The sequence below is a fragment of the Podarcis bocagei genome (assembly GCF_964188305.1).
Source record: "Podarcis bocagei genome assembly, chromosome: 7".
Taxonomy (NCBI): domain Eukaryota; kingdom Metazoa; phylum Chordata; class Lepidosauria; order Squamata; family Lacertidae; genus Podarcis; species Podarcis bocagei.
In genome coordinates this window covers 37,078,169-37,100,594 of record NC_138132.1, presented here as the reverse complement: position 1 = coordinate 37,100,594, position 22,426 = coordinate 37,078,169, and the positions used below count along the sequence as shown (strand labels likewise).

Below are 22,426 nucleotides of genomic sequence, written 5' to 3'. Positions count from 1 at the left end.
CTGCCCTGTGGAATGTAGCCCAGAAGGGAATGCATTCCTGACGCTGAAGCAAGGTCCTCCCACCCAATCAGGTTTAAGCCAGCCAGTGGCTACTCATAGAGCAGGGGACTCCCACCAGAGGGCCTTTTCCCTAGAGTCTCTCTCCATGATGAGTGCCCAGTGGGATCGTCAGGAGATGGACCTACTTGATGCAGGTTGGTTGTCCTGAGGACACTGAAGCTTTTTGAGGGATTGGGGGGGGGGGAGAGACAACCAATTATGCAACATTTTGAGGGCAGGCTCTTCCCTCCTGCTCATAGGGTGGTCACTAGTGCATTGGCAAAAAAGAGGACGCAGATTTGTGTGAACAGTGCATGTGATATTTTATAGGTATAGATGCAAATTTGGAAAGAATTGCTACAGTTTGAATAGAAATACAATCCATTTCACCATAGTGGGAAAGGTGTCAACCTCTATGCCTGCTCAATCTGCCATCCAGGTTCTAATTAATGATGGACTGCTGTGAGCCCTGCCCCCACCATAATTTTATTAGTCTTTAACTTTAGGCTTGCCATACGTCAGGAAAATTCCTGACACGTCCTGGTTTTCAGGTGTAAAAGTGGCGTCAGGGAAAATGTCATGGAAAACCTGGATGTATATCAATGTGATGGAAAAACAGCAGGAACAGCTCCAGAAAATTAAAATCACTATTCCCCCCCCCAAAAAAAAACCCCAACTTTGCAGATGTCAGGAATTTTGAAATATGGCAACCCTATTTAACTTAGACTGAGCAACCATTCGACTAGAGTAGGTGCTGGGAAGTTTTGGCCCTATAGATGTTGCTGAGCTACAACTCCCATCATCAGCCCCAGCAAACATGGCCAGGGGATGATGGTAGTTGTAGTTCAGCAACATCTGGGCGGCAGGAAATACCACCACACCTGAAGTAGAGGATGCCTTCAACTCAAGGACTCTCCTCTGTACAGCAGGACACATGGCAAACCACATCCCCTCAGCAATCCATCAAAATCTACCAGAGACCATTGGTCAGATTATTCCCCTAACAACTTGTGGCAGGGCGGAATATCCATCATTCACACCACAGCTCAGGAATATTCATCATTCACACCACAAGTCTTTTATTGTGGATCTTCCACCACCAGAAACAAACCCTCCAGGAGGCCCAAGTCCTAAGAGCAGGATCTGGCCTGGAACAACTTCATCTTGATTCAGCTGCCCAAGAATCACTGGCAATAAAAGGTCAAGACATTCTCCTGGTTGCCCCTGGTCAGGATGACGGGGGGTCTCAGGTCCTGCGAGAGGGTTTCCAGCCAAGCCATATAGAGGCTGCTAGGACATCTTCCCTTTCGGCCTATCGGCAGCGTTCTGGAAAAAAAAGGTGGAGAAAGCAGAGAACAGATTGTGTTTGTTCATTGTAAATACAGCTGGTTTCTTATTTTTATGGCACGGCCAGAGACCTGTAGTAGCTGGGTGGCAAGAGCTGACGGAAGCTATAGCCCAGAACATCTAGAGGTTTACCAGGCTGGGGACGCAGCTGCTCAATCTAAATCTGGCCTGCACAACATCTGCTGTGCTTTGCTGAATGCAGCCCACCCTAGCTACGCATGGCAACCCTCCTGAGACCTGAGAGGGGGCACCTGCAAATCCTGCCTGCCGGGACTGCAGTCCCAGGTGAGTTGTCAATGTAAGAAAAACACTGGGGCCTAATTTGAATAGTATAGTGCTTGTTATCTGGTGGGCGGGGCTTGTGTGTTTTGCTCTAAAATCAGCCCCTCCCTTCATTGCGTGTTGCCTCCTGTTGTTGTATTTAGTGTCTCTCATTATGTTTTGTTACAGTTTTCTTTATTATTAAGGATTGATTTTGTTAATCCTCCCCCCAGCTCCACAACAGCCAAGGCCCTTGGAGGCCACCATGCACGGTTGCTTCAGCTTGCTGGGTTGTGCAGGCCTAGCCCGTATCAATGCATTTCCAGCCATACTTCTTTGTAAGGTCAACATTTCACAAAGCACTTGCAAAAACTCAGGTTGGTCAGTTGGTTGGTGGCTTGTCTTACTTACATGAAGATGAGGGCTGCATCTCGCGAGTAATCCAGCAAGATTTCGTTCATCCTTACTTGTCGAAGTGACTGAAGGGCGGAAGAGAGAATAGACAGTAAATGCAGAGATTAAGGCCACATTTACACCATGAATTTAAAGCTTTGAAAGCACTTTAAACAGTCATGGTTTCCCTCAAAGGTTCCTGGAAGCTGCGGTTTGTTAAGCGTGCTGAGATTTGTTCGGGCACTCCTGTTACCTCTCACAGACCTACATTTCCCAGTGTTCCTTGGGAAGAGGGGCCGGCTGTAAAACCACTCTGAACAATGTGGTTTGTTAAGTGTTGCTGGGAATTGTAACTGTGAGGCGTAAACTACAGTGCCCAGAGTTTGTTGAGGGAATGAATATGCTACGAAGGTGCTTTAAAGCCCAGATGTTGCTGAACTTATATTTCCCCTGACTGTTGGCCATGCCAACTGGGGTTTATTATTGTTTCTTTTTATTTAAAAGCATTGTAAACCACTAAAAAATCTCTTGACGGTACAGTGGTCCCACAATTTACATGTAATTTACTTACATCATTGCAGCTTTGTGTGGGGAAAATAAATAACTGGAAACTGGGAGTGAGGAGTCAGAAGGAGCCACCCAAGATCTTGCACAACCTTCCCAGAACCCAATAAGCAAGACAGGGGGGCTTAAAAAGTTGTTTCCCACTGTAGAGCTTTTGGGCCCTCTGCCTTGCTTACTGGGTACTGGGAAGGTCACATGACCTTACCAGAGCCTGGAAAAGGAGATAGAGGGCAATACCCACTCCAGATAGGTAGGGATGGTTGCGCAGCTGGGAGGGAGATTCCAGGGGTATGCTGACTCTACACAGTTTTGCCTTTGCTCGTGGACCGCCCCCCGCCCCATGTAATTTGCAGGCCCACTGTATTCAAAAATGCAACATAGAAACAATGAAAGTATAAAAACAGAGATACAATTTGAAAACCAACAAAACAGTGTTATTAAAAAACAACAACAGGAATTCAGTAATAAGATAGTCCAATCTTGTGGGTCAGGGAAAGTCAGGGCAAAAAGAGATGCCTTTATGAGTTGCCTGAAGCAATTGATGGGTGATCTTTCGTGAATGGGAGAGGGAAGAAGGGCATGCTACAACAATGCAGAAGTCCAGTGCCATCTCGAGGGCCACAGGTCAGCCACCCCTGCATTAAAGGCCTTGGGACCCGTTGAGAGGAGACAGCAATTATTTTTCACTTTTTGTGATGGCAAAGCCCACTCTCCACATGGCCAGCGAGACCCTCAGACCTTAGCTTTATTTTTCATGACTTCCTCATCGGAAATCTTCCATGGGCAGCCGTGCCTCATCTCATTCACCATTGCCTCGTCTTTGAAGCCATCGTTCAGTCTGAATGGGGCGATTAAGTCGTCAAATCTCTTCACACTGTCAACAAATCCATGGAGATCTTGTAAGTGACCAGGTGGCATTGTTTCTGCCTGAACCAAATAGACCATCTAGGATCTCTCTTCCCCAGAACATTCCAGCATCCAACATGAAACTGTCAGCTGTGGGGACCCGTACAGGTCTGTAATACCAAGTTGGGGACAAATCTCAGTTTCAGTTTCTTGTTTTTCTAGCCTCGAGAACATGAGAAGAGCCCTGGTGGATCAGGCCAGTGGCCCATCTTGGCAATCATCCTGTTCTCACAGTGGCCAACCAGATGCCTGAGGGAAGCCTACAAGCAGGACCGGAGCACAAGAGCCGACTCCTCTCCCCTCTAGTTTCCAGCAACTGGGATTCAGAGGCAAACTGCCTCCAACAGTAGAGGGAGAAACCTAGTCATTGTGGCTAGTAACCACTGACAGCCCTATCCTCCATCAAAGCCTTAAGTTTGCCACATTTCCACATAGTTTTAAAAGTCATATTTCTAACTAATTTTTCTAATGTAAAATGTGAGGTGCTTCTGATACAAATTATTACACAATCTTTAATGTATATGTATAACCACTGCAAAAAACAGGAAGTCATGTTATGCATTTAACAGTCATCCTGTATTATTATTATTATTATTATTATTATTATTATTATTATTTATATAACAAACCTTAAAATTTAAGGAATAAGTAAAAAAAAAACAACCCAACACCCATCAAAGTTTAAATAAACAAAATAACAATAAAAAAGACAATTGCAGATTATTAAACTGGATGAGCAAGAAGCTACAGCTAAGTCTTGATTTACTGTTCAGGTCGGGGTTTCTGGTTGATGTCGGGAAGAATATGGACCTCGTGAAACCCAAGTCGGAACTTGCTTAACAAGGAGATGATCCTGCAAGAGGAGAAAGAGACCAGTAGTACCTTTTGCAGGGGGCAGCAGTTTCGTTTTTATGTTTTCCTATGCCCAGTGCACACATTGATTCTTTACATTCTGAGGATAACTGAAATGCGATAACCTCTCTTCATGTTAGGAATTTTGCTATGCATCTTGGACAAGCCTTCCTCAACCGGGCACCCTCCTGTCATTTCTCCCACAACCTGCATTTTAATAGATACATATATTTTTTTTTGCATTGTTTTAATTCTATAGATAGCCTAATTACTTTTGTAACCATAGCCTTTTAGATGCTCACAAGCAGGGCCTGAGAACTACCACAGCCCTCTCCCAGAGCACAAGGGATACAAATCCAACCGAGGCCACAAGCAGTCCTAGACTTACGCCTTGCGCTCTTCATCCATCCTGTTGATCTGCCCTCCGACAAACACCCGGATCTTGCACTTCCCCCACCTCTTCTTGCGCCCAAGGAGGTAAGGGATGAGGAGCGTCAGGCCTGCCAAGTAAAAACACAGAATGGCTCTTGATCAAATAACTGCGGAGAAAATGGAGTCTGGGAATCCTTCGTTTATTTCAGTCTTTCCCAACCTGGTGCCCTAGAGATGTTTTGGACTACAACTCCCATCATCTCCAGGGCCCCAGGTTGGCAAATACTGATTTATATCACACTGTACTTCCAAGACGGAGCCTATGGTGGCTACAGGCAAGGTTCTCAGGTGGCCTTTCATCCAAGGAGTGGCCAAACCCAAACCAGCTTAGCTTTAGCAAGGCTGCTGCATCATGTGCCTCAGATCAGCCCCTGGGACCAAAGAATCGTAGAACTGTAGAGTGAGGAGGGACCTCAGGAGTCATCTGGTCCGCCCCTCTGCAATGTGACAATCACAGCTAAAGAATCCTTGACAGATGGCCATCCAACCTGTTTTAAAACCTCCAATGAAAGAGAGTCCACCATCTTCTGAGGTTGTCCGTTCCACTGTTGAACTGCTATGACCATCAGAAAATTCATCTTAATGTTTAGTTGGAATCTCCTTTTTTGTTATTCGTACTTTGAATCCATTGGTTCAGGCCTTAGGGGGAGTAGGCTAGTCCCCTAAATGTTCCTGGTAAATTAGAGTATTAAAGTATTAAAGCGTGTTGCCTCCTTCCCAAAGCTTGGGAAGCTTCTACCCAGTTTATTGAGGGAGGCACAATGCTCATGTGTGCAATATTGGGACATTGTGCGTGTGATGTTTCCCCTTCCATCATCCTCATAAGCTGGCGCCTGTGGCCCTAACTGTTCCCTTATGAAAAAGGGACACCACTGACCCAGGAGCCCCAAAGCAAAAATGGCAGTGATGGGTCCAAGCAGGGGGTTGGACCAGAAGGTGCAACACTCCTTTGGTACCACAAATCCTTACCTATGTGGGAGAAGGATGCTGAAATTACCTCCATCATCGAAGAGCCAGTAGATGTCAATGGTTTTCTTGCCCTGCTCTATCTGGAAGGCAGTGCTTGCTTGCTGTTCTGCTACCAAGGCATCAGGGTCCACTAGGAATAATAATAAAAAGGATCCCCACTGCATGAGTAAGAGAGTGCCCAGGATTTCAAATGCCACTCACCAAGTGAATTTGCAAGCTTATGAAATCCCTCTTGAGATGCTCCACTTCCCATTCTGTTCATTAGGAAACTTTTAAAAAAAACAACCATCTAATTATATGCAAAAATATGTAAATTATATATTGAGTTGTATCCAGCTACATTCTACTTAGAACAGACTCATCAGAACTGATGTACCTAAGTTAGGCCATCAGTTTTGGTGGGTTTCCTCTGAGTGGGACTAACTATGTATAAAAGAGCCAAGTCCCATGCTGCCATGTATTTCTGCAACATTTTTTTACAAGTATTAATATGTATGTATTTTTATATAGTTATATGTATTGCTGTATGCATCGGCTTATGTGCTGGTTAGTTTAGGAAACCTGGAAAATATATATATATATATATATATATATATATATATATATATATATATATAGCATATGTAATATAATTATACATACTATACTATGATGGTGCATATATAATCTGAGAATAGTGTGTATTTTTAGTGTGACTGGTAAATAAACAACTCATTTCTTCTTGAAATCTAGGAGCCAGATGGGAACTGGGGGGGGGGAATATGTGCTGAGAAACAGAGCATAGAAGTTTTCAGATAATGCCATCCCTAGTCTCACAGGCAGCTCTTATCACATGGTAAAATGTGTTTCAATAATTTTGGCATAGGCCTTGTAGGAGACAGGAGAACATGATGGCAACTTGGAACTGATGTTTACATGGGGCTGATGTGGTTCTGACTCAGAGAGTAACCAAATTGGGCAGGGGGGGCAAAATGAATGTGGGACTGTTTTTTATTTGCATCTCATTTGCAAAGCTAGGGCAGAAATCATAAATCCTAGGAGTAAGCATAACCAACAGAATTAAATATTCACTTTGTAATCCTCCGGATGTTGAACTCCAACTCCCATCAGCCCCAGTCAAAAGGGCCAATGGGCAGGAATGATGAGAGCTGTAGTTCAACAACATCTGGAAGGCACCATGTTGGCTACTCTGGGTACTGCCCTAGATCCTTTTAAGGCCTATCCAGTCCAGCATCCTGTTCTCACAGTGGCCAAACCAGATCGATGAGGAAAGGTCACAAGCAGGACCCGATAGGAGAATGGTCAAGACAGGGCCCAAGATGGCAGGTTTCTCTTCCTGTGCTATAGGAGAAGAAATCAAACCTCTGAGTTGGCACACACTGATTTCAAAGGCCTTCCATCTGTGGCCCAAGTCAGTCACTTTCCCCACAAGTAAGACAGTCTTAACAGAAAGACGAGCACTAGAGGTCACAGAAATGAACCTGCTGGGAACTGACATGTACTTATCACAGGAGGCTCTTCAATGTTCTTCTGTGGATCTTCTGCTGGGTCAAACACGGGGTTAACTAGAGGAAAGAGAATATGCAATGAACACAATGGAGCACTCTTCCTCAGCCTGGTGTCCTCCAGCTGCCCAGGACTACATCTCCCTCCAGCCTTAGCTAACACAGCCATGGCTGGGGCTGATGGGAGTTGTAGTCCAAAACATCACTAGGGCATCAAGTTTGGAAAAGCTGCTCTGGAGGTTGGCTTGGAGCAAAAGAACACCCCCTCAGCAGCTGGATGGTGACAAGGATTGTGATTCATTTCCTCCTTACACTAGTGAGAAGGGCCAAAAGAAGCAAGATCAGATTTATTTGATTTTTGTGTTTGTTTGCCTCGCCTCTTGGCCTGGTGCCTAACACTGAACAATGGCTTGTGATGAGCCACTGTTTAATGTTGAGTGCAGCATATCATCTGGGAAGGGCGAAAAGTCTCAGGTTCAATTCCCGGCAGTGTCTCTAATAGGTCTAGGAATTGTCCCCTCTCTGAAATCTTACAGCGCTATTGCCAGTCATTGCAGACAACATTGAGCTAGATTGGCCAATGGTCCAAATGCCAAATGGTCCTGTGTTCTTTTCTGTGTCCCACAGTTCAGTGGTTACAGCATCTGTTTTGCATGCAGAAGGTCCCAGGTTTAATCCTTGGCATTTCATGGTAGGACTGGGAGAAACACCTGCCTCAAACTCTGGAGAGCTGCTGCCCGGCAATGTTCAGGTCACACAGAGCTAGAGGCTGCCTCCTCAGTTCCCAATTGCATCCTTTTAGGCAAATCAACTCAACTACAGGAAGCCTCTTGCCCAGACAGGATGTGGTGGAGGAACTCACTGTGAGACTGCACAAGCCTGGAGATGTTGAGCCCCTCCTTCATCCGCATCATGCACACGCCATATTTGAAGTCAAAAGCATCACTGGAAGACAAAACCAAAGGGCTGCCAGAGTCAATGTAAGACAGATCTCAGAAGTCCTGGTTGGAATCAGCAGAGGCTGGTCTCCATGAAGGCAAATGGGGCACTGCCCACCAACCCACATCTGCCCTGCAGCCAGCCCCCCACCTGCCTTCTTATTTACAAGCAGCTCACAGGATGGCCCTGCCTGTCAGCCTCCTCTTCTTCCTTAGCCTCAGTGTTGGTCAAGACGGGAGCCGATTTATAAATGAACATACGGAAAATTTGCCCAAGTCATAAACAGACACATCTGCCCATCCCTGGTGCTAATGGTGGCCACAGACAGCTGCAGCAGCTAATTCATTTAAATGGATCCCATGCCATGACCCAACTTACTGCAGAATCCCAATGTATTCTTCCACCGTCTGTGGATGGGCAGCCTGCCAATTTTTCTTGTAACCAATCACAAGGACATTGGGCTTCATTCTCCCAAGACCGGAAGCCTTTATCAAAGCAGAGAACAAGGGGGTATCATTATAGACCACACTGATCTCCCTCCTCATTCCTCAAGGGGCTGAACTTGGGTGGAAGCAACTGGGCGGGGGGTGGGGATTTTCTAGCCAAGTTCTCCATGCCATGCGTAATTTTATAAATTTCTAACTTGTCACCTCCTACTCGCCTTTTCTCTAAACTTAACTCAGGGCTCATCCACACTTGTCCTTTTCCTAGAAACCACAGGTCTGAATGGTTCCCCCCTTCCTCCACCCTTTTCCCAGGGATAACTTGCTCTTTAGTGCTAAATCAAAGGAAACATCAATCCAGAGAAAACTCAAATTGCCATTTGTTCTGACTGAGTGCTAAAGAGCAGTTTTCCTCAGGAGAAAGCAGCAGGACAATGCCCTCAGTAATGCCACCAGCATGCCGCATTCTGCCACAAAGTACGGCTGCTGAAAACAGACAGTAAGAAACAACAGTTAATTTGCCCAATGAATACTGAACTTTCACAATAATCGTTTTAAGGATTCTTCAATGTAGCAGTCGTAGACATGGGCTGCCTGCTTACCTTCAGCATTTCAAGATTTCTTTCTTTTTGTTTGATTTTTACCTGCATAAGAATCTGAACTCCAGTTCTCAGGTCCTCAGCTAAGACATCAGTATAGAAAGACTTGATTTTGCGCTTGGTCAGCCACTTGACGTGGCCTCTGGAAGCAAGACGGAACTCAGACATCATCTGTTTGCCTGGCCCCTGTGAGAAAGCAGAAGAAAACAGTGGGAGACCCAAGGGCGGCTGGCTTAAGACAGGCACATCCTTCCTGACTTGTGTGACCATCAAGTTATCCAAATTGCACTTCATAATGTGGCGCCCTCCAGATGTTTTGGACTACAACTCCCACCATATCTAACTGTTGGCTGTGCTGAATGGGGCTCAGTGGCGTAGCGTGGGGGGTGCAGGGGGGGCCGGCTGCACCGGGCGCAACATCTGGGGGTTAGGGTTAGGGGGCGCAAATCCACGGGTTAGGGGGCGCAAATTACTTGCCTTGCCCCGGGTGCTGACAACCCATGCTACGCCACTGATGGGGCTGATGGGAGTTAAAGTCCAAGCTGGACACAGGGCCTATGATCAGATCCCATCCCTGGGCTTGTCTCATGGGTGCCACCTGCACCTAGGATCCTATTTCAATCACAAAAGGTGTAAGCCATCCCTCTGAGCATGCACAGAGGCTCCTTCTTATACCAGTGAGAAACCACATGCCAATTCCTCATGTCTGCAGTTTGAAGAAAGGCCTTCAGAGCCCAGGAAGTTTGAGCTAAGGGGTACCTCTGTGTTGTTGTTTTTAAATTTGGCACTTGGCCAGTTTAATAATGCAAAGGGGCCAATCATTTCCCCATTGATCAGCCACCACATCTGCAATTGCTGCACCTCAGGCAGAGAATAAGAGGTAATCTGGAAGCAGAATGCCATCCTATGATTAATGTGCCCTGCTTTCAAAAAGCAGCTTCTGATCTTTGCCTTGGCAATTAAGCTGCAGCTGGAAGTGATTGCCTTCCATATCTTCCGAGCCTATCATTCAGTCCTGCTTAATTAGCTGACTATCCTTCCAGGGGGAACAAACAGAATCAAATGCAGCTTTCATCCTGCTTGATGGGGAAACCAGATTTGCTGTGGCCACTCCAGCATGAACACAGTTGTTTTCTGCTGCGAACACAAAGTATGAAAAGGCAGGTGCTCCAGTCCCTCCTAAACATCTGGAGATGGGAGTTGAGGGGTGGGGGTCACTGCCAACTTCCCATTGGGGGTGTTCTAGGCATCTGCCTGGCAGGGCTGGTGGTACATAAGCAAGCAGCAGGTTCCACGGGTAGATTGCATGGTGTAGCAGCAAGTAAATCAAACTGAGGAAGCCAGAACCAGCATTTTGACAGGCTCATGCTGGGATTCAATTGGCTTTTGGGGCCTCCTGATCCCTACTGAGCCAGAATTTGCAGTACCACTCCAGACCACCCACAGTGCTGTAGCACAGTTGAGATCAGCCCAACTAGCTATTTCTTTTGTTTACAAACTGACCTGGAGGTCTGAAATCGCCCTCTCTTGGCACCAAGGTCCCTGCTTTGAGACCATGGGTTCTGTATGCTAGCCTTCACACCTCATGGGTTCACTGTAGGTGGTTGATTCATAGAGAATCAGCTGTCTCCAAAAGAGCTCCTGGATGAAACCATTCCTAGCCTGGTGCCTTCAGAAGTATACAACAGGCAGACAGACAGAAAGACAGACAGATGTCGACAACATGCAAAGTTGATTCTCCTGTGGTGATAAATACTCACGATCAACACATTCCCACAAATCATCAGGCTCAGGTTTTTGGTGAAGGTGCCCACAAAGTCCACCAGGGCTGGGCGGAAATTGGGAGGGCCAGTCAGCACCAGGCATTGAGGTCTGAGGGAGAAACAATGAGAAGTCTGCACTTGGGACCAGATTATCTCTCGGAAGACCTATTCCCATCTAGTCCTTCAAAGTCGATGTGATTGGTTTGATTGTGCCAGCTGAGGCCTCCTCTGTTGCTCTTCCCACTGTGTGGAATGAGCTCCCTGTGGAGTTCAGACAAGAACCAACAGTGGGGCACTTTCTCAGGCAGCTGAAGAGCTCCCTGTTTACCCTGACTTTTGACATCATTTATTTTGAATTGCTTCCCATAAAACATCCCAAAATAATGTAACAATAAAAACATCACTAAAAAAGCACATAAAAAATAATTTCAAGTCCAATGCAGAACATAAGGGTATCAGAAGAGCCTGCAGGTTTAACTCTGCACTGCATGAAGAAGCACTTCTTTTTCTCAGTCCTGAATTGCCTGACATTCAGCTTCACTGCAGGCCCACAGACTAAGATAAAAAAATATTGACCTAAAAGGCTTCTTGGAAAAGGAGGGTCTTCAATAAGCACCAAGAAGATAGCACTGTACACTTCCTCACCTATAATTCTTAATGTGGTCATCCACCTCATTGAGTCCCACAGAATAGTTCAGGGCCATGTTGTAGGAACCGGCTTGCACGGATGAGCCCCAGTTCACCCCTAGAGAGAAACAGCCAAGCAAGATCAGAGCATTTATTTTTGCTTAATGGTAGCTGGTGTTCACAGAATCATAGTCGAGTCAGAAGGAACCATAAGCACCATCTAGTCCAACCTCCTGCATTGTACACATTCCCTTCTGGGCCACATTAGGGGGTGTGTCACATGCCAGTGATGGGTGGGGCCAGAGGCAAAAGTGGGCAGGGCATTAAAAGGGGGAAAGGGGCTTTGAGTGGGAGGGGGCGTGTTGCAGGAAGAGTCCTGAGGGCCAGATGAAGAGGCTTTGAGGGCCACATTTGCCCATCTCTGCCAGGCCCGAGGTTCCCCAGTTGCATACCTGGCTTCTTATAGAGAACATATCCGAGCAGGAAGACCACAATTCCAATGGCGATGAGAGCAGCCCACCAGGTCAGCAGGAACATGATGACCACAGACACGATGGCACCAAAGAGAGCCACCCACTTGCTGTAGTAATTGAAGGAGGGCCTCCAACCTGGGTGGATGTGAAAGCAATGAAAGAGAACCAGAATAATTGGCAATCAAAGCACTGCGCATACACTATCTTCTTGTGCAACTGCCTTGCAGATAATACTGATCTGCCATCCCCAAAGATCAATGGATCTTATATTAGGGGAAACATGGGAACTATTTCTTTGCTGTTGGAGTAATTTTATAAAATAGGGCAAAGAACCTAAATACCTTTCATGAGCCTAGATTACTCACACATTCACATTATTATTATCTTATCCAGGGCATCCAGCTGATTATTATATCGTTTTTCTCCATGAGGATCTTGGATCAGCTGGTGATAGCAAAGAATGGAAAGTTTCTAGTGACTGTCATTAAAATAAAGGCCTAGAGATGTTCTCTGAGTTTTAAATTGTGTAATTTTTAATTTAGTTTGGCCCTTTTATTTGCTCAGTTGTGTTAAGAACATAAGAAGATCCTGCTGGATCAGGCTCAAGAGAGCCCATTTAGTCCAGCATCCTGTTCTCACAATGGCAGGATATGAATGCAACCTGATTTTTTATTATTGTTGGTGCAGATCAATCTCTCAATCTATCCATTCAGCCACATATATTTGATGCACAATACCTCGGGTTAAGAACTTAATTCGTTCTGGAGGTCCGTTCTTAACCTGAAACTGTTCTTAACCTGAAGCACCACTTTAGCTAATGGGGCCTCCCGCTGCTTCTGTGCGATTTCTGTTCTCATCCTAAAGCAAAGTTCTTAACCCAAGGTACTATTTCTGGGTTAGCGGAGTCTGTAACCTGAAGCGTCTGTAAACCGAGGTACCACTGTATCTACTATTTAGGACACTGCTGGATAAATTATGTTAGCTTAATGTAAACATGTAATAAAATTTAAATGGGGAGGGGGAGAAACACCCCAATATGGAAAGGCAGCTGGGCTATAGGGATGAGCCAAATCAGGCTTCCCAACTTCCAGATTTTGCAGCCCTGCTTGTTCACCACTACACCATCCTGAATGATAAGTGGCTGACAATGAGGCCATGCACCAACTGAAGGGCTCAGCTCCTGCTCCCAAGTGCATGGCCCACAAACCTGTTTAGATCTGCTAGGAACAGCTTCCCATCCTCGGGACAGTGAGGCTCTGGAAGTGGCCTAGGACCTGACCTACTGTGCTACTTTTGATGCTAAGCGCCATGAGCCAGTAGTGGTGTGGTGGTGAGAGTGTCCAACTAGGACCTGGAAGAGCTGGGTTCAAATCCCCACTCAGCCATGAAGCTCATTGGGTGATCTTGGGCCAGTCATTGCCTCTCAGACTGACCAACCTCACAGGGTTGTGATAAGGAGCAAGGAGAACCATGTGTGTCACCTTGAACTCCTTGGAGAACATGATGGATATAGAGTCAATGAATAAATGAATAAATAGCACACCTTACCTGGGGAGTTGGTAATGGACGCATGGAAGCAGCTGAAGTTAATGAGTGCATAGGAGCACAAGAAGAAATTGGAGATGATGGGGGCAATGGCATTCAGTTCAGCTGCAGGGATAGGAGAGAGAAGGAGGGAGGTTCCGTTCATTTGTACAAATTATTCAAAGCACAGAATCAGGTGTTTGTAGGATAGTTGTTATTTATTAAATCATAACATTGAAGACTTTCAACACAGAATTAAAGACCACCCTATTGCCGTTGTTTGCCCCACCCTGAGTCAAATCAGACTCTGCCCCTCCCTCACTTCATGACCCCCTGAATTACTTACCAATAAGAATGAAGCAAATCGCAATGACGTATGTCAGCATGTAACCCCTGATAGGTTCGTTGTTTTTTCCATAACCCTTCCCAAAAAAGCCAATGACAGGGTAGAGCTGGTCCTTACAAAGGCACTGTTGGGGAGATGCAAAATGGCTATTCGTGACAAGGTTTCGAGCCATCAGGAACATGCCCAGAAATGTCAAGGTTTAAACTGGAGGCAGTTCTCCGTGTCCTTCACATCCTGAGGTTAGTGGGGCGATGACTGGAGAGGGGGGCTTCTCAGTGGTGGCACTGGAATTATGGAATTCCATTCCTAAACACATGTACCTGCTACTCTAATCAATGTCTTTTAGTTATCAGGTGAAATCATTGCAGTTCTCTCAGACTTTTCATGAAATTTAGCTTCTATTTTGTTTGACTAGCTTCTGGTTTGGTATGAATCTATTTTGGGACACCTGCTGCTGTTTTCTTTCTAATTAATTTTCTTCTCTAAATAAATTTTATTTGATACAAGTGTCAATAGTCCATATAAAATCTATCTTTGTAGAAGATAAAATACATTTACAACAGGCAGAATATCAACCTCTATATGGGGTTTAACTGTTCAAATGGATCATGGCCCACTGCCTGTCATTTATAAAAGGACTGAGCTCTGTATTGCATTAACATGCTCAAACTCATCATCATTTTTAGAGCAGTTTTACCTAATGAAATGCTTGATGTATCACAGCTTGACATATCACAATCTAATATCACAGTCAACTTCAGAGCATATCAAGGAAGATGTGGAGTCATCTTCTTTTACTGATGGGGGAAATAAGGCTGGTGGTTTTTCACACTTTGTGGACAGTTCTGGTCATTTGCATTCAGATTCAGAGCACATTCCTGCAGGTTCAAGCTCAGCCCCAAAGCAGTCAGATCCTAGCACTGTGGTCTGGCTTTTGGTTGGGAGGGGAATCCAAATTTCCTGGTTAGCTGAGCAGTCCCACTTGTCCCTGTCTCTCACCTGGAAGACTTTGGGGGCTGACACAAGGCAGGCCAGAGCGGAGGAGAGGGTGGCCCCAAAGATCCCAGCTGTGATTAGTGGTGCAAAGCCAGACACCATGCTCATGCTCTGCAAGGAAACACAATGGATCACATATGCACTGTGCATGATGCAGAGCAGCAGCCTGGACTTCAACAACTCAGAGAGACCAGTCCAATCTATCTGTACAGCAGCCCAGGCCCCAGGGTCACAGCCAGCCTAGGTCATGGGCTCTGGAGCCCAAGACACCCCAGAGCAGCCCCTGTGAAGTCTGTCTCCTCTAAGCCTACGCCCCCCGAGGAACCAATCCCCTCAACACCCAGAATCCGTGATCAGGGGAAAGAGACGGCGGATGAAGATTGGAAAAAATTTAAAATCTATCTTAAGAAATATTATAAAATTAATGAATGCTAAAATGTTGAGGTTTTAGAAAAAAGGGGATTACAGCGGCATAAGATTAAGTAAAAGAAAAGAATAAATAAGGGACAAATTGGGTTAAAATAAGTGTTAGGATTTGCTGAAATAATTTTGGAAATTGGGATGTAGAAAGGGGAGGTTTGGGGGAGTCGGAGAAGTGAGATTTATGAAAAAAAGGATATGAAATTATACATGTTTGTTTGTTTCTTTATTTGTTTGTATTGTCTATAAAATTTTTTGTAAAACCAATAAAAAAATATTTTTTTAAAAAAAATCCCCTCAACACCAGTGACTCATGTTCCCAGCTCATCACATCAGTGCATGTAATGCACACAAAAGGACTTATTAGAAAGGAGGATACTCCAGTCCAGAGACTAGCTTCTTTCAAACCTTCAGATCCAGCCCCCAGAAACACAAAACCCACCACTGGTTCATTCGCCAATGTGATCAGAGCAAGGGCTCTCGCTTGGAACTGTCCTTGGTGCTGCAACTACCAACCTGTGTGGTCCGCCATGGGCTCTGTCAAAACCAGGAGAGTACACCTTCTCACAGGCCAGCATGGGTGTGTGGGTGTGGGTGGGTGTGGGTGTGGGTGTGTACCACTTGACACTTGTCATGGCCCCCACCCAATCAGGGGTCCCTCTCCTGAGCCTCTTTGCTGTTGCTGCCTTGCCATTGGAAGTTATTAAACAGAGTTCGGATGGCCATCTGTCAAGGATTCTCTGGATGTGTTTTCTGGATTGCAGAGGGTTGGACTAGATGCCCATGGGGTCTCTTCCATCTCTGTGGTTCTGTGATTCTAGGGTTCTTCTCCCTAGATGTGGGCCCTGATCAGAGCAAGAAGGAGAAGCACCCCCCCACTTCCCACAACCTCTCAGGAGTTCGGCCTGGACCCAGAGGAAGTGGGGAAAGGGATGAGCACTGGTGGAATGAGGAAGAGCAAATCAGAGAGGGCAACTTCCACAAGCCTCTTCCCAAATCTGAAGTTAGGGAGCTCAGCTGCTCATGGCCACTAGGTTATCGAATACTGAGCTTCATGGGCTAATATAAGGCAGAATGGTGGATTATTCAGCGATTCCTGCTGGGTCTAGGCACTAAACCAGCCTTCCCGCATTGTGCCTCCCCATTTTTGAAGGCAGCTGGTTTTGTCCCCAACCCAGTCTGGAGATCTATTCACAGCAGAGAAGCCATCAGTAGTCATGGAAGCATAAAACTGTAGAGTTGGAAGGGACCCAAACTATTCCTGCAATGCAGGAATCATAGCTAAGTGATGGACCCAGCCATCATGCCCATGGTTGATCAGAGATTGCAACCCATCTGGTAGGGTTGGGTCCTGGGCTGCAATAGATTTATATGGAAGAAAGCAGTGTCTTTGTCCCTCTTCCAAGTATCCCCAAGGCCCAGGTGTCAAGTAAGAAACATCCTTCCCCATGGCAGTATGGCTGATAATACCTGGTAAAAATTGATAAGCCCAAAGTTACAGGTGTGGCTCTGAGCACACTCCGTGAAATTCCAGCCCAAGTTGCAAGCGATCCCTTCACAGCCCACAGAGCCAACAGAGACGGTGTCGTTCACGTTTCCAGAGGCATCCCGGACCATACACGCCCCTAAGAAAGGGACCATGATAATTTAGCATCATTTCTGACAGTTTTCGTCCACAACGTGGGCTCTTAATTTCAAAGACCCATGAGCCACTCCGAGCAGAGGGGGGCAAAATTCAGGCTGCTTGGATCTACTTTGTTTTTCTCACCAGAGGCCCAAACCAGTTAGAGACCTTGGCAAATTAAGCCATGTATAAATCCTGTTAAATAAACCATATAATGTTCATTCCACATTTGCAAGGATTCAGTCCTTTGGGCCATCTGTGCCTACACTTTGGAATTCTCTGCCCTTTGGTGCTGGGCATGTGCCTTCGCTGCTCTCTTTTTGACAATGGCTGAAATTTTTCTTTTTCTTTAACCAAGCCTACTCAGATATGTAAATTTGGCATGAATTTTAATATGCAATTTTATTTTAACATGTATATTTTTAAAGCTGCTGATTATATTTTGAAATGTTTTAAATATCTGATTTTATCAGTAATTTTCACATCCAGCTAAGTTCTATCCAGAGCAGACCCATTGAAATTAGTTAATTCTGAATAATAATAATAATAATAATAATAATAATAATAATAATAATAATAATAATATATTATTTATACCCCTCCCATCTGGCTGGGTTTCCCCAGCCACTCTCGGAAGCTCCCAACAGAATATTAATAACATGATAAAACACCAAACATTAAAAACAACTTTAACTTTAGTAGGTTTACTTTGAGTAGGACTACCTGTACCCCTTGTAAACTGCTCACTGGGTCTTGACAATTAAATGCTTTACGAATCCTACAGAATAAATAGGTAAAGCCCACCAACCAGAATCAGGTGGAGAGCAGTAGCTCAGGAAATGCACCTTGAATTAAGAAGACATAATGCTCCTGAGCCCATACTCGGTCCAAAAACATCCAGGGGCAGCATCTTGGCTTTCCCTGCGTCTCTTGATTAATAATAATAATAATAATAATAATAATAATAATAATAATTATTATTATTATTATTATTATTATTATTATTATTATTATTATTATTATTTATACCCCATCCATCTGGCTGGGTTTCCCCAACCACAGGGCGGCTTCCAACAAAATATTAAAATACAATAGTCTGTCAAACATTAAAAGCTTCCCTAAACAGGGCTGCCTTCAGATGTCTTCTAAAAGTCTCTTCTAAAAGTCTCTTTGACATCTGGTGGGAGGGTGTGCCTGTAACTTGGCTTCTCTCAGTGAGGGAACCACCAGAAGGCCCTCAGCGCTGGACCTCAGTGTCTGGGCAGAATGATGGGGGGTGGAGACGCAACTTCAGGTATACTGGGCAGAGGCCATTTAGGGCTTCAAAGGTCAGCACCAACACTTTGCATTGTGCTCAGAAACGTACTACATTTACCTTGCTGATTACGATTAATGCCTGACCATTACCTACCAATAGTCGCAGATATAATCAGATATGACACAGTCGTCCAGAAAATAGCCATGAGGGTCCCTTATTATTATTATTATTATTATTATTATTATTATTATTTATACCCCATCCATCTGGCTGGGTTTCCCCAACCACAGGGCGGCTTCCAACAAAATATTAAAATACAATAGTCTGTCAAACATTAAAAGCTTCCCTAAACAGGGCTGCCTTCAGATGTCTTCTAAAAGTCTCTTCTAAAAGTCTCTTTGACATCTGGTGGGAGGGTGTGCCTGTAACTTGGCTTCTCTCAGTGAGGGAACCACCAGAAGGCCCTCAGCGCTGGACCTCAGTGTCTGGGCAGAATGATGGGGGGTGGAGACGCAACTTCAGGTATACTGGGCAGAGGCCATTTAGGGCTTCAAAGGTCAGCACCAACACTTTGCATTGTGCTCAGAAACGTACTACATTTACCTTGCTGATTACGATTAATGCCTGACCATTACCTACCAATAGTCGCAGATATAATCAGATATGACACAGTCGTCCAGAAAATAGCCATGAGGGTCCCTTTAGGAATTGCCACGGCAGGATCCTACCCAAGGGAATAAATGAGATTTAGGAAAATGCCTTCCTTAGGCACCACCACATTAACCAGTAATTGTGATACTACTAGGGGCTCACCAACCTCGCCTGCCCCACCCTGTTGCCAACCCATTTACACCTCACCCAAACCTCTCCAGCTCCTTCAGCTTCTCCCTTTTGCTCACCTGTGCCTCTCCATCACTCACCTGCCTGCCTGGGCCACTGGCTCACTCACTTAAGGCTTACCCACACTTTACCTTTCCTCTGTGCTTTCCAGGCAGAGCCCATGCTTCAAAGCTCCAATTTCCAAGCACTCGTTTTCTTCTTCTTTTGCTTTGGAGCTTTCCCGGTGAAAACCTGCTCTTTTAACACTGAACAGGAGCAAATGGCAATCTGAAGAAAACCTGCACTTCAGGGCGAAAAAAAAGGGGCGCTAGGACATGGAGCTTTAAAGTGTGGACCTGTGCCTGGAAAGTGTGAGGCAGAAGCTAAGTGTGGATGAGTCCCCACTCTGCCTGCCTGCCTTCTCACTTGTTCCTCCTGCTTGCCTGTGGCTGCAGTGAGGTTTCATGGAGGTGGGAATGCGCCCCAGAGAATGGTTTGCCAAACTGCTCTCTGAAGCAACTCCCTACTCAGTTAAACAGCTCACCCAGGTCTTCTGCCACTCATGCTCCTTACTCGCTTGCTTGCTTGCTTGCCTGCTGTTCTGTTGTCATCCTGGAGTTTGTGTTTGGTAAACTGCAGCGTTATGACACCTTACATTTATATGTATATAGGAACACACAAACACACACATAGTTTTGCATAGAACTGCACAGGCTTCTCCCAAATGAAACATGGGTGGAAGGAAAGAAGATTCAACTTATATGCAACTTTTCATGCTTAGCTGTAATAAGTGACCCCTCATTGAAAGAGAGAGAGAGAAATATATTTATGTAATGAAAGACTTGTCCCTCTGCATCCCCAACAGGCTATATGTAGAAAGAGCCTGGAATGGGACCCACCAAACCCTCTGCCCCAATACCCAGAATTTCTCGCAGCATTGCCCTGGGCCATGTTCCCAAAAGGAGGCTGCTGACTCCGGCACCCCACCTCCTGCCCCCCTGGGCTTCAGCAGCCAGACCCGCCTACCTTCAAATCACCTGAAATGTTGGCTCCTGCCAAGATGCCAGTGGCTGATGGGAAAAAGATGGAAAACAAACCAAAGAAACTGCCATCAGGCCCGCGCCAGTTTGGCACAAAGTTCTGTGCAAAGATGTCCGCTGGAAAAGAGAAGGTTTTATCACATGTGTGTTTGTGTATGCAAACTTTACACCTGATGATCAATCCAATGAGTTGGGAGAGGGCAATTTCCATCTCCCTCAGGGCACTGGACTGGGTGGAGAGATGTAAACCTGTCTGCTCACTCCAACACCATCTCAACTTATTTATTATTATTATTATTCTACCACAGCTACCAGAACTTTAATCTGACCCAGCTGGGCTCATCTTATGTTTTGAGGATTGACTGTACTCCTTGGGCGAGAGAACCAAACTCAAATGTTCCTGTTGTTATTATTCAAAACAAATCTAGTTTAGCTTGTTGACTTGCTAGTCACAAACACAACTTCAGCCCATTTATTTATTTATTTCAAGCTACTTTACATGCTGTTTAAACACCAGAATAGGGAGCTGTCTTACACTGAGTTGGACCATTGGTCCATCTAGGTCAATGTTGTCTACACGGACTGGCAGGGTCTCTCTAGAATTTCAGGCAGGCAGTCTTTCCCAGGACCACCTGGAGATGTCACTGGGGATGGAACTCAAGACTTTCCACATGTGAAACCCTCATGCTGGGTTATGGCCCTTCTGCATCATTTCCAACCACCACTGCTTCCTTACACCAACTTAGTTCTTCTGGAGTTCATGAACAGTCCTCTCCCCCCTCAGCCACTCATGCCAGCATCTTACCCCTGTAACTGAAGAATCCTTTGGCTTGTTTCTCCTCACTGGCTGGAATGATGGTTCCCACAAGGTAGTTTACAAAGGAGATCATGATGACAAAGAAGAAAAGAACCTGTGCCTGCAAAGACCAAGCAAATCCATTGCGACAATGTGTCCCCGTACTAGGTACCTTTCAACACAAGGAGCACCTCATTTTGGAGACCATCTTCAAGCCGTGTGTTCGGTCTTTTAAGAGACCCTGGTTCTCCAAAAGGGGAGGAGCCTAATAGAGGCAGGCTGGAGACAGAGACCTTAGTCTACTCCCAGCCCCTTGGAGCTCTCCGTAGTGCTGGGATCACTGACCTGCCTTGACCCATGGGTTGCTCCTCATGACCAAGAATAGGGCTCTCTCCCCGTTAGCCGCCCCTGCCCCTGCCCCAGGCCTTCTAAAAAAACAAACACGTACATAATTAAGCTCTTACCTTGGCTTCCCACTCCATCCCAGCCAAAGAAATGCCAAGCAATATAGTCACTGTGATGACCCCAATGATGCGAATGTCATTTGTGGGATCGACCATGGTAGAGTTGTGCTCCTTGGGCAGAAAAAATATCAACAGTCAGTGCTCACAGGGCACATAAGAATGAGTGCACTGGGGGCTCAAGGCACAATATGGGAAAGTGACACCTTGTTAAGAGATCAAGAGATTGTGAAGAAGGCCCAAAAAACACTAAAGGACTACTTTGAAATAAATTTGAACACTACGGTGGAGAAAAGAACAATCTGGGATGCAAGTAAAGCTGTAATGAGAGGGTTTCTGATTCAACAGAATTCGATAAAAAGAAAATATTGGAATGGAAAAAAAGAAAAAATTTTAGAGAAAATAAGTGAAGGAGAGAAAAAATTGAGAACCAAACCGAAATCTAAAGAGGTGCTAAGAGAGATCAAATTCCATCAAGCACAATATTCGAAATTGATCAATCAAGAGATTGAGTGGAAAATCAAACAAATGAAGCAGAGATCGTTTGAATCAGCAAATAAATGTGGAAAGTTGCTGGCTTGGCAGCTGAAAAAAAGACAAAAGTTAAATACGGTTACAAATCTGGAGATTCAAGGAAAAATAGTTCAGAAACCAGAAGAAATAAGAAAGTGCTTCCACAGATATTTCAAAGAGCTCTACGCACAGGGGCCTCAGAAAGAATCGGAAATGGACCAATTTTTGGAAATAAATGGATTACCTAAAATAAGTCAAGATAAAAGATCAATTCTTAACAGCAAAATAACTCAACAGGAAATTGAAGGTGCCATCCAAAACATGCAGCTGGGCAAATCTCCAGGCCCGGATGGACTCACCTCCAAATATTACAAAACTTTGAAGGATTTCTTGATACAACCGTTGTTGGAGGTTTGTAACCAGATCATGGAGGGGAGGAAGGCACCGGAAACGTGGAAAGAAGCATTTATCACATTGATTCCCAAGTCAGAAAGGGAAAAGACTCAGCTTAAGAACT

At 45.2% G+C, this 22,426-nt stretch overlaps 1 protein-coding gene across 1 annotated transcript in view; it reads right to left on the bottom strand.

Moving 5' to 3' along the window:
- Positions 1-364: 364 nt before the first annotated feature.
- Positions 365-22,426, bottom strand: part of SLC12A3 (solute carrier family 12 member 3) — a 32,573-nt gene continuing 10,511 nt past the window's right edge. The window contains exons 6-26 of the mRNA XM_081203742.1: positions 21,400-21,510; positions 20,945-21,056; positions 20,126-20,256; positions 18,920-19,004; positions 16,869-17,023; positions 14,982-15,089; positions 13,983-14,106; positions 13,661-13,762; positions 12,092-12,247; positions 11,658-11,757; positions 11,010-11,121; positions 9,295-9,435; positions 8,586-8,692; positions 8,131-8,213; positions 7,260-7,328; positions 5,792-5,893; positions 4,751-4,862; positions 4,277-4,363; positions 3,343-3,478; positions 2,059-2,126; positions 365-1,365 (exon numbers count right to left, since the gene is read on the bottom strand). Coding sequence (XP_081059868.1) covers positions 1,224-1,365; positions 2,059-2,126; positions 3,343-3,478; positions 4,277-4,363; positions 4,751-4,862; positions 5,792-5,893; positions 7,260-7,328; positions 8,131-8,213; positions 8,586-8,692; positions 9,295-9,435; positions 11,010-11,121; positions 11,658-11,757; positions 12,092-12,247; positions 13,661-13,762; positions 13,983-14,106; positions 14,982-15,089; positions 16,869-17,023; positions 18,920-19,004; positions 20,126-20,256; positions 20,945-21,056; positions 21,400-21,510 — 2,343 coding nt within the window. The 3' untranslated portion in view covers positions 365-1,223. The remainder of the gene's footprint in view (positions 1,366-2,058; positions 2,127-3,342; positions 3,479-4,276; positions 4,364-4,750; positions 4,863-5,791; positions 5,894-7,259; positions 7,329-8,130; positions 8,214-8,585; positions 8,693-9,294; positions 9,436-11,009; positions 11,122-11,657; positions 11,758-12,091; positions 12,248-13,660; positions 13,763-13,982; positions 14,107-14,981; positions 15,090-16,868; positions 17,024-18,919; positions 19,005-20,125; positions 20,257-20,944; positions 21,057-21,399; positions 21,511-22,426) is intronic.